We start from the raw sequence: 11,597 nt of genomic DNA on the forward strand, positions 1-11,597 counted from the left end.
AGAGTGAGCTGAAGATGGAAATTGATGACCTGGCTAGCAACATGGAAACGGTTTCTAAATTAAAGGTATGTCACAAATTGTCTTTCTGTTCTAAGTATTGCAGACAAGTTATTACTGTATATACACACTGTTTATGTGCCATAAATAATTGAATTGCAGGGTAATCTTGAGAAGAATTGTCGAACTCTTGAGGACCAACTTAATGAAATAAAAGCAAAACATGAAGAACAAACGCGTCTTGTGAATGACATATCAACACAACGAGCTCGATTACAGACAGAAAGTGGTATGTCTTTCGTAAACTTCATGATTGCCTGAAGTTCCAATTTGAGATTATATTCTCATTTATTACCTACTTTGGATGTTTTGTATCCATACTATCTTTTTCTACATGTCTTACAATAATGGTTCACCACGTACATTGATGGCTTGCAACCATATGTGGTGCAAAACTAGCTTGATACTGACCACTTTCATGTCTTCTTGAGATTCATGTACAGTTCTGTGAGATGAGGTACTTAAGATAAATATCTCAGCAGAAGACCAGGGTCATCACTACCAATTGTTTTGGTTCAATTGTATTTCTTTTAAATTTAAGGGGAATTAAGTCGTCAGGTTGAAGAAAAGGATGCCCTCATTTCACAATTTACTCGAGGGAAACAAGCATTCACTCAACAAATTGAGGAGCTAAAGAGGCAGTTGGAAGAAGAAACTAAGGTGAAAACTGTGGCACAATCATACTTTACCATTTAGTGAATTATGAATTTAATTTCTGAAACACTTGATTGATTTTAGGAATGAATTCAAATATTACAGATATTTAATTTCAGAGAAATCATAGAATCCCTACAGTGTGGAAGCAAGCCATTCAGCCCACAATGACATTCTGAAGAGCATCCCACCCACACCCACATCATCCCTGCAACCCTGTATTTCCCATGGCTAATCCACATAAACTGCACATCTTTGGAATGTGGGAGGAAACCCACGCAGACACGAGGAGAATGTGCAAACTTCACACAGACAGTTGCCCGAGGGTGGAATTGAACCTGGTGCTGTGATGCAGCAGTGCTAACTACTGAACCACTGTGCTGCCCCATTATCTGAATGATAATTCCTTGCATTTGTTTAGATACATGATGAAAAAGGACTGATCCTTGCATGGACTGCTTTTATTTCTTTGGAAAAGATTCTTTCGTGTTTACTGTTTTAAACAGTAATATTTAACCATTTCCTTTCAATTTGAAATATTTCAGGCTAAGAGTGCCTTGGCACATGCTCTGCAATCCGCCCACCATGACTGTGATTTGCTCCGTGAACAATATGAAGAGGAACAGGAGGCAAAGGCCGAGCTCCAGCGCGGCATGTCCAAGGCCAACAGTGAAGTTGCTCAGTGGAGGACAAAATACGAAACTGATGCAATCCAGCGCACAGAGGAACTGGAAGAGGCCAAGTAGGTCCATTAAGAGAATTTTAGCTTACGGTTTCTTTGGGTGATGTTTTAGCTGTTTTGGCAACAGTTGAGTGATTGTTATCATCTTCAGGAAAAAACTTGCACAGCGACTCCAAGACGCTGAGGACAATGTCGAAGCAGTGAATTCTAAGTGTGCCTCACTGGAAAAGACAAAACTGCGCTTGCAAGGAGAAGTGGAAGATCTAATGATTGATGTGGAGAGAGCTAATGCTGCTGCAGCCGCTCTTGATAAGAAGCAGAGAAACTTTGACAAGGTATTGTCGCAAAAGTTGAGTTATTTAGATTCAGTTATGTGTAGTTTTGAATAACATGCTCACTGTGCATTCCTGTGACATCTTAGATTCTGGCAGAATGGAAGCAGAAATATGAGGAGACCCAAAGTGATCTGGAGGCAACACAGAAGGAATCTCGTTCTCTAAGTACAGAATTGTTCAAGATGAAGAATGTTTATGAGGAAGCTTTAGATAACCTGGAAACTCTTAAACGAGAGAATAAGAATCTGCAGCGTGAGTTCTACTAAGAGACGGAATGTCCTCTCTAGCAAGCATATAGACATTCAACTTAAATGAAAATTTATTCATAACTGACTTGCAAAAATATTTATTTCTTTAAACAGAGGAGATCTCAGATCTGACTGAACAGATTGGTGAGAATGGAAAGACTATCCATGAGCTGGAAAAAGCTAAAAAGTTGGCTGAGCAGGAAAAAGCTGATCTTCATGCAGCATTAGAAGAGGCTGAGGTTTGTTTACTGGTTTTGACTGGGACTTATTGAATTTTTGTGGAGGCAGAAAGGCTTGTGACTTTTACCTTTAGTTTGACCCTTCCTTGTACTCATTAACTCAAATATTATCTGTGCCATAGTTTGCTTGATGTGTGAGCTAGTGATTTAAAGTTGAGGCAACATGAGTATCTGAGACTTTAGTTATTGGAAGAATCAGCAAAACTGAACCAAGAATATTTAAGTATTGAGAAAAATGTTGAGAAAGGGCTGAGAGGAAATAAGGTGAATTACCATTATATCAGGTATAGGGAGATAAATAAAGTGAGGGAAATGAAAGAAATTGAGAAAGGGCTGAGAGGAAATAAGGTGAATTACCATTAGATCAAGTATAGAAAGACATATAGGTGAGGGAAATGAAATACTGGATTAATGAAAGAGACTGAAAGGAATGGAACAAAAGCAATTTGACAGCATGGAAGATTACAATTTACTAATCTTTATAAATTGATTACATACATGAATGTGAGATTGAACACTTTAAATTATTTGAATCCTTGGCCAAAGAGATTGAATGGAGCTGAGTTAACAATTATCACCTCACTAAAAATTATACTATCAATTAGAAACTCTAACTTTTATTAATGACTTTAATGAGCAATAAGTTTGCAAACATTGCATGTTGTTAAAAATAATGAGAGGGCTAAATGTGAGGTGCCGTTAGTGCAAAGAAAATGATGGAGTAATGTAAATCCAACAATCAGTGCTGGGGGCTTGTCACTGTGAATCTTGTGTCTGTTTGGACATCATTATTAGTTTTAATCAATTGGATTTTCTGGCCTTCTCTGACCTCTGAGAAAGTTATCACAAGAACACATTTGCACATTTTTTACTCATTATGTTCATTACTAAAAGTTAGATTTAGCGATTTCTGCAACACAAGTTTCTCACGAAGTCAGTGTGGGAAACTAGGAACAATTCTGTCATTAGACAAGGTAAATTGCCAATCATATAATCTCATAGACAACAAACCAAGAAATGAAAACAACTGAACCCTTTTGCTTTTAATTTTTCAATTTTACAGATAAAAGACAATTAGGATATAAACATGAGATTAGGCCAGAAAACAAAAAATGGTTGTAAACAACTTTTAAAAAGAATATTATTTTCAAAATATGTGGAATTTCTTAACATAATGGGGCAATTTGCCATTTAACAGCAATAAAACTACTCTACCAGGGTCAGTGAGGCTGTCTAGCAGGAACAATGAACTTGTTTACCCATGGTGTAAACATTTCAACAGCATGTGAGTCAAAGTTCTAATCACTTCAAATATCTCTCATAGATTCAGCCTTGGAGGGATCTTAACAGGCTACTCTGTAGAGAAGCAGAGTATCACTGGCAGCAGTTTTTGGATTTTCCTGTATAACTCCGCATTTGTGGACTTCAGGATTTGCTGCTGGTTTCACAATGAAGTTATGACAGCCTAGGCTGACCATTTTGATGACATTACTACCATAAAATATTGTAACGCAAACTCATGGGAACAGTAGAATTTTGATAAGCCAATTTTTTATATGTTATGATGGCTGTTATAGTTTGATCATTTGCAACTCCATAAATGTTTTCCTCAAGCCATTTTTAAAATATTCTTTCAGGATTTCTGAGTTTCACCAAGTAACACCAGCAGGGATTGTCTATCTCTAGTTGCCTCCTCAATTCAGTGGCTTGCAGTGGCTCTTTGGTCACTTGAAGGCCTCATCAACAAAGGGTAGCATGCTGCTCTCCCTAGAGGGTATTAGTGAGCCAGATAACTAACTCAAGACCACAGTTTATGAAAGTTGCCAAAGTTACCATTACTGACATTAGCTTTATATTCCAGACATATGAATTGAGTTTCATATTTCACCAGCTGCTCTGGACTTAAACCCATGTCCCCAGACCTTTAGTGTAGGCCTCTGGTTGACTAGCCCAGTTACATTACCACTACACCACCATTTCTAGCAGCTGCGGTAATCTATTACCTGAATAAATATTTGATGTTGCCCTATGTCATACGTTTAAAGGCATCTCTGGAGCATGAAGAAAGTAAAATCCTGCGTATTCAGCTGGAATTGACCCAGGTGAAATCAGAAGTGGACAGGCGGATTGCGGAAAAAGATGAAGAGATTGAGCAAATCAAAAGGAATTATCAGCGGACAGTGGAGACAATGCAGACTGCTCTGGATGCTGAAATTAGGAGCAGAAATGATGCCCTGAGGATCAAGAAAAAAATGGAGGGAGATTTGAATGAAATGGAAATTCAGTTGAACCATGCAAACCGTCAAGCAGCAGATGCTCTGAAACATTTCCGAAACTTGCAAGTCCAGTTCAAGGTTTGTGACGCTTCAGAATATGCAGTAATAATAAATTAGTGCTAATAAACCAAAGACTTTTATGGTGAATTTCTAATGTTTGTACACAATTTTCCTTGACTGCTGTTTAGAAGTTGTAAAATATGTCCATCCTTAAATTGAGACCACTTATCTCATGTGCAAAGTTCAACTATGTACTTAATGTATTGTCAATTGACACATTGTTATTTAACTTGCAGGGTTAACTTATATTAAAAGATTGCAACATAAAAATGGAATAATAAACACCAATAATGCCTAATTGTACTGATGGCTAGAATTAGATTATATGTGAGCATTTTTAAGATACAATTTGTTAATATCAATTACCAAACTTGTTTTAAGGAATGCCAGTTGCATCTTGATGAGGCCCTCCGAAGCCAAGATGATCTGAAGGAACAACTGGCTGTGGTTGAACGGAGGTGCAGCTTACAGCTTGCTGAAATCGAAGAATTAAGAGCAGCCCTTGAACAAACAGATAGATCTCGCAAAATTGCTGAGCAGGAATTGGTTGATGCAAGTGAACGTGTGCAACTCCTGCACACCCAGGTAAAGTGAAACAACAGCAATCTTTCAGACTGAATTAGCTGTGCAACATTTTGATACGTGGACCATAGCATCTCTGATTAATGCTTCTAACAGAATACCAGCCTCATAAACACAAAGAAGAAACTTGAAACTGATATTAGCCAGCTTCAAAATGAAGTTGAAGATGCTATTCAAGAATCAAGAAATGCAGAAGAGAAAGCAAAGAAAGCCATAACAGATGTAAGGCCCTGTTTCAATTTTAATAGTAATCTCACATTATTTTACCAGCTCTCTTTATAACACATTTTATCTGTCTGTTGATATTGTCAATATTTCATAATGTCATTATAAGGCTGCTATGATGGCGGAAGAGCTGAAAAAGGAACAAGACACCAGTGCTCATTTGGAAAGAATGAAAAAGAATCTGGAGCAGACTGTGAAGGATCTGCAACTCCGTCTGGATGAGGCCGAGCAGCTGGCTATGAAAGGTGGAAAGAAACAGCTCCAGAAACTGGAGGCCAGGGTATGAAGTCTTAAGAATTATGCAAACTAGATTAGGGCACAATCCATTAATACTTCGTCTTTAAGAATAATGTGATCTTCAACAGAGAAAATCTTGCAATGCTTCTACTGGAACAAATACAAATGTATTCAGGTTTTCTTAGCTTTTTGTTGAAAATGATTTCACTTGCATTGTAGGTACGTGAGCTTGAGAATGAACTTGAAGCTGAGCAAAAGCGAAGTGCAGAGGCAGTTAAAGGTCTACGTAAATTTGAAAGGAGGGTCAAAGAACTCCAGTACCAGGTAGGGAGATGTAATTTGAATTAACCTTTAATTTCTTTTTTAAGTTAAAGGTATTCTCACTTCTTCTTCTTTAAACCTTTAACTCTTGTTGCAACACAATTCCAGAAAAACTGGCCACCCTTCTGTAGTTCAACCAAGTATTGTAGTCACTTTGTAAGAAGTGTCAGCCAGTGTGTGTTGACCAGCTATTTATTATGAATAGTAACTAATTGGCCCAGTTCTGTTCTCACTTGACATCCATGCTTCATACCTCCTCAAAAGTGGATAGTAACAGGAATGGGAGACTTTCCTGATTTTCCTTTCTCTAACCAAAGGTAAGCAATGAAACTTGATTGAGATGTAATGCAATAAAAGGTGGAGCCTTCTGGTCCCTAGGTCAGGCCCACCAGGAACAGTAATTTTATATAATTATCCACTCAAAGACCTTGTATTCATAAGTCTTATCTTTTGTTTCTCATCAGTTTTCACTCTTCTGAGGGTTTGCTTTGATGTGAATATCTGTGTACACTTTGGTTCCTCACCAAATTATTATTGTTATTCATGTATATCTCTTGATAGGCGATCTGTGATGGTTGTTTAGTCACAGAGTCCCAGAGTAAAGCTTTAAACCATCTCCACCGAGTATTAACATGACCTGACCTATCAGTCACAGACATTAGACTTACAGCAGTCACCATGAGAGTAGAAGCTTGGCTGATGTACGACTCTCAGTCCCTAAACTAAAAACAGTACTCTGCTCCACTGCTGTTGCTCTGATCAACTAAGTAAAAAGCACAGCCTCAAATGTATGTAAATATAATCTTGTACAAGTAAGAGACATATTTGATTTCTTTGCTGGATAGATTCAAACTCCGATGTTTGTTTGTTTTCTTAATATGCTACCGTACAGAACGGAACTACCTTAGTGACTATGTATGTATAAAAAGATACATTTATGAATAAAGTACACTTTTGAAATAAAAAAAGGCACAGCAATTCAAACTTGGAATTTTCCTGCTTGGTTTGATTTGCCTCAGAACAAAACCACTGAGCTGTTAGTAAATAATTAAGTTGTAACTAAGTAAGTTAGTCTGAAAACTGTAAACTATTTAATCCAGGCATTTAGCTGAAGAGCTTTACAAATGGTAATGTCAACGGTACTCATTGTCTATAACTTTCTGTTCACAAATTCTGAACACAGACTGAGGAAGACAGAAAGAATAATCTGAGACTTCAGGACCTGGTTGACAAACTGCAAATGAAAGTTAAAACCTACAAGAGGCAGTCTGAGGAGGCTGTAAGTAATAAATACGCTTTCAACTGCAAGCACTTAGCTAAGAAAATGCGATATATCTTCATCCATGCTCTTATGTTTATGCATTTATCCAAAGCTATTGTTTACTTCATTGTAAATATGTAATAAACTGTAAAGAATAGTTTAAATCAACACAACCTGTATTTGTGTAGCACCATTAACATTGGAAAATCCAATGGTACTTTGCAGAGATGATGTCAACTATTTTTTTCAACAATGTGATCTGTGTCACTGGCTATGACAGTATTTGTTGCCTATTCCTAGTCGCTCAAACAGCAGTTAAGAGTCAATTGCAATGCTTAGAATTTTTGACACTGAGCTGTACAAGGAAGTAATAGGGTGGATATCCAAAAAGGTCATCAAAGGGATAGGTTTTAAGCATTGTCTTAAAGAAAACTACCAAGGTGGAAAGGTTTAGGGAGAAACTTCTGAAGCCTCAGACTTTAGTATCTGAAAGACAATCCCCAATGGTGGAATGATTAAAATCATAATGTATAAGGAGCTCTAATTAGAGGAGCATAGTTATCTCAGAGATTTTCATTGCAGCAGGAAATTACAGAGATAAAAAGGAGTGAGGCCCCGCAAGACTTTATGAACAACCATGATGTCTTTAAAACTGACAAATTTCTGGACTGGAATCCAGTATTGTGAACACAAGAGGATTGGGGAACAGGATGTAATGCAAGTTAGGACATGGGAGTGGAATTTTGAATAAACTCAAATTTATGGAAGGATAGAAAATGGGAGATAAGTCAGGAGTTAATTGCAGTGGTGAAGCCCATAGATGACAAAGGCATGGATGAGGTTGTCAGCAGCAGATAATCTAAGGCAAGGACAGGATTGGACAACATAATGGAGGTGAAAATTGGGAGTCTTATTGCTCAGACATATATGTGGTTAAAAGCTCACTTCACATCAAAAATTAGTTTGTGGTGGGGGCTCATGATAACATTATCCTGATACTTGGTGAAAATTTGTGTTCAACCACTATTGGATGTTAGATACATGATTTAACAATTTGGTGACAATGGAGAGATTGCTGGAGAGATTGTGATGCAGTGGTAACAATAAACAGGGTGGCACCATTGTGTTCCTGAGGGCCATTCTGTGAATGAAGAATTGGAAGTATTTAAGGATTGATGCTAGGAGGCCACCATAGGAATGTAGTCTTGGAAAGTGAAGCCATTCCCGGTGATTGTCTAATCAGTTAGATTGGTAAGAATGGATGCTGAAAGTTTGTGTCCTTGAAATTCTTAAGCTACTTAGCAGAGATAAACAAATGTACTATTTTATGTTTTGCCAATTAGTTTGCTGTTGCTTGCTTGATAAATATGATACTTTCAAAACTGTATGCGTAATTGCTTATATTTGGCTGGTCACATCTACTCTATCTACTATTTTCTTCAGGAGGAACAATCCAATGTCCACTTAACCAAATTTAGGAAGGTGCAACATGAATTGGAAGAAGCAGAGGAACGTGCTGATATTGCAGAATCCCAGGTCAACAAACTCAGGGCCAAAAGTCGTGATTTTGCAAGCAAGGTAATGTGTGCATTATTAATTCAAACTTAGTGTTCAAGCTAGTGGTCAGAATATGGAAGTAGCAGAGTATGTAATGATGTCTGCCAATTAGTTAGTCTTGCCCTTGCACCTTTCAGCTCAAAAAATCTTTTCCCCAAACTTGCCGCAAATATGAAATAAAAGTGCAGCGAGGGAAACAAAGCACCTGCAACAGAAGAGAACTGAGTCATTTCAATGATCTCATTAATTGATTATAAATATAGGAAGTACTAAGGGGCAGTCTTCTCTGCAGTGGTAGTATCCCCACCTCCAGGCCAGAGTTCAAGGCCTACCTGCCCTGGTGATGTGTCAGAATGCATTGATTAAGGAAAACATGTGATCAAGGAGAATGTGTCTTGTCTTAGCATATTTGAGAAGATGATAATAGAGAGGTACAATACAGATTGGGATTTTTGGATATTTGCATTCAGTTGTACATCTGCCCCTTACTTGAAGTCGATTAACCTTTTTAAGCATAAGTAACGGTGAATGCTATTTTGACAGTAGATTTTTGACTAATACATATTAAAGTATGAATATCAGCCATATATTTATGTATATCAGCCTTTAACTATTATTTTTAATTTTACTTTACAGAAAGGACTAGAAAGTGAAGAATGAACCTGATTCAGAAATTCAGCAATGATTACAAGAAATCTGCATAATGTAAATTTCTTTGTATTCAATTAAGAAAAATAAAATCTTTCTTTCCTTGCATATCCATTGCTGAAGCAGCTTCATTTGATATTAACTTGTGAATTATTTTGCTGATCTTTTGAACACACCTAATATTCAGGAGAACTTGCAAACTTAACTTCCACAGTTCCTATTTGTTGTAGAAAATGGTAAACATGATTTTATTATTACATCAAAATTAATGAAAAATGGGTTTCCTTGATATATTTTATGTATGTTAGGAAAATCAGGAATACGTGTTATTGTTTATTCAAAATGCATTTATGAAAATCTCCAAGATTGGAGTTTTGTGAAACCACTAACATAAAACCAGTTTCCAGATATTGATTGCAAACTTTCTGTATGCTTCCATAAAGACTAGACAAGCCATACCCACCATCTGGAGGGTGGGGGGAGGCAATGACCTGGTTGTATTATCACTGGACTGTTAATCCAGAGACCCAGATAATGTTCTGGGGACCCGGGTTCGAATCCCATCATGGCAGATGGTAGAATTTGAATTCAATAAATATCTGGAATTAAGAATCAAATGATGACCATGAATCCATTTCCAATTGTCAGGAAAAACCTATCTGGTTCACTAATGTCCTTTAGGGAAGGAAACTGCCTTCCTTACCTGGTCTGGCCTACACGTGACTCCAGATCCACAGCAATGTAGTTGACTCTTAACTGCCCTCTAGGCAATTAAGGGCAATAAATGCTGGCCTAGCCAGCGATGCCCTTATCCTGTGAATGAATAAAGAAAATAAAAATAGAAGGACAACGGTAGCAGATCCATCACCTTCAGGATCCCTTCTGAGCCATTCACCATCCTGACTCGGACATATATTGCTGCTCCTTCAGGATCATTGGGTCAAAATCCTGAAAATCCCTCCCTAACAACATTGTGGGTCTACCAACAGTACATGGACTACAGCAGTTCAAAGTAGCTCACCGCTACCTCCTCGAGGGCAGCGAGGGATAGGCAATGAATGCTGGCCCAGACAGTGACACTCAAGTCCTACAAGTGTAAGGGGAATTTTTCATGATTTGATACACTCATCAATGCACAAAGCTGTATGAATATTTTTAAACTGCTAGATGTAAGATTTTCTTGCAAGCGAATGCTAAACTATTCTTAGTGCACCAGGTTTACCACATTATACATCACAAATTTCACAACGTAACAAAACAACTCACACCAAAAAATTTGGGATATCAGCACTAACCTAATATTTTCTATTTTTCTTAAATGCACAGAAGGTATCTGTAAGTCATATCTTAAAATTTATACACTGGCTGATTAGCTCACCTTCGAACTGTCATACATCACTCAGCTCAAATTATTTTGATTAGTACACTTACAGCCAATCACCATAGAATAGCATGTACAATACTGCAAACTTACTTAAATGTCACAATCAAAGACAAAGTAAAGACAAATTGGAATACCCAATAGTATTTTATTCAGTAACAGAAAATACTCAACAGGTCAGTGAGGCATCTATGATGAAATATTACTTTGAATATCTATATGGTGCAATTACTCCCACGAGAAAAGTTATGGATGAGAAATACATGCAATTAAGTGATCAAATTACAAGTTCAAAAGTAGTTTATAGAGCAGGAGACAACAAGGTGCAAGACTGGATGAACACAGCAGGCCAAGCAGCATCATAGGAGCAGAGAGGCTGACGTTTCGGGCCTAGACCCTTCATCAGAAAAGGGGAGGGGAAGGGGGTTTTGAAATAAATAGGGAGAGAGTGGGAGGCGGATAGAAGAGGGATGGAGGAGAGGATAGGTGGAGAAGAAACAAACAGGTCGAAGAGGCGGGGATGGGGCCAGGAAAGGTGAGTGTAGGTAGGGAGTTAGGAAGGGGATAGGTCAGTCCAGGGAGGACGGACAGGTCAAGGGGGCGGGATGAGGTTGGTCGGTAGGAGATGGAGGTGCGGCTTGAGGTGGGAGGAGGGGATAGATGGGAGGAAGAACAGGTTAGGGAGGCAGGGACGAGCTGGACTGGTTTTGGGATGCGGTGGGGGGAGGGGAGATTTTAAAACTTGTGAAATCCACATTGATACCATTGGGCTGCAGGGTTCCCAAGCGGAATATGAGTTGCTGTTCCTGCAACCTTCGGGTGGCATCGTTGTGG

General features: G+C 38.1%; 1 protein-coding gene across 1 annotated transcript; it reads left to right on the forward strand.

Annotated features, from left to right (window-relative positions):
- Positions 1-5: 5 nt before the first annotated feature.
- LOC125481023 (myosin heavy chain, skeletal muscle-like) lies at positions 6-8,755 on the forward strand (the record flags this gene model as incomplete). Its single annotated transcript, XM_048594003.1, has 14 exons — positions 6-65; positions 160-286; positions 599-717; positions 1,257-1,453; positions 1,545-1,728; positions 1,815-1,980; positions 2,091-2,215; positions 4,261-4,569; positions 4,933-5,136; positions 5,230-5,355; positions 5,468-5,638; positions 5,815-5,919; positions 7,100-7,195; positions 8,621-8,755. Coding segments are annotated over 14 exons (2,124 nt in total), but the record flags the coding sequence as incomplete, so codon positions are not given.
- Positions 8,756-11,597: the final 2,842 nt, after the last annotated feature.

The sequence above is a fragment of the Rhincodon typus genome, unplaced genomic scaffold, assembly GCF_021869965.1.
Source record: "Rhincodon typus isolate 14 unplaced genomic scaffold, sRhiTyp1.1 hic_rhity00005096, whole genome shotgun sequence".
NCBI lineage: Eukaryota > Metazoa > Chordata > Chondrichthyes > Orectolobiformes > Rhincodontidae > Rhincodon > Rhincodon typus.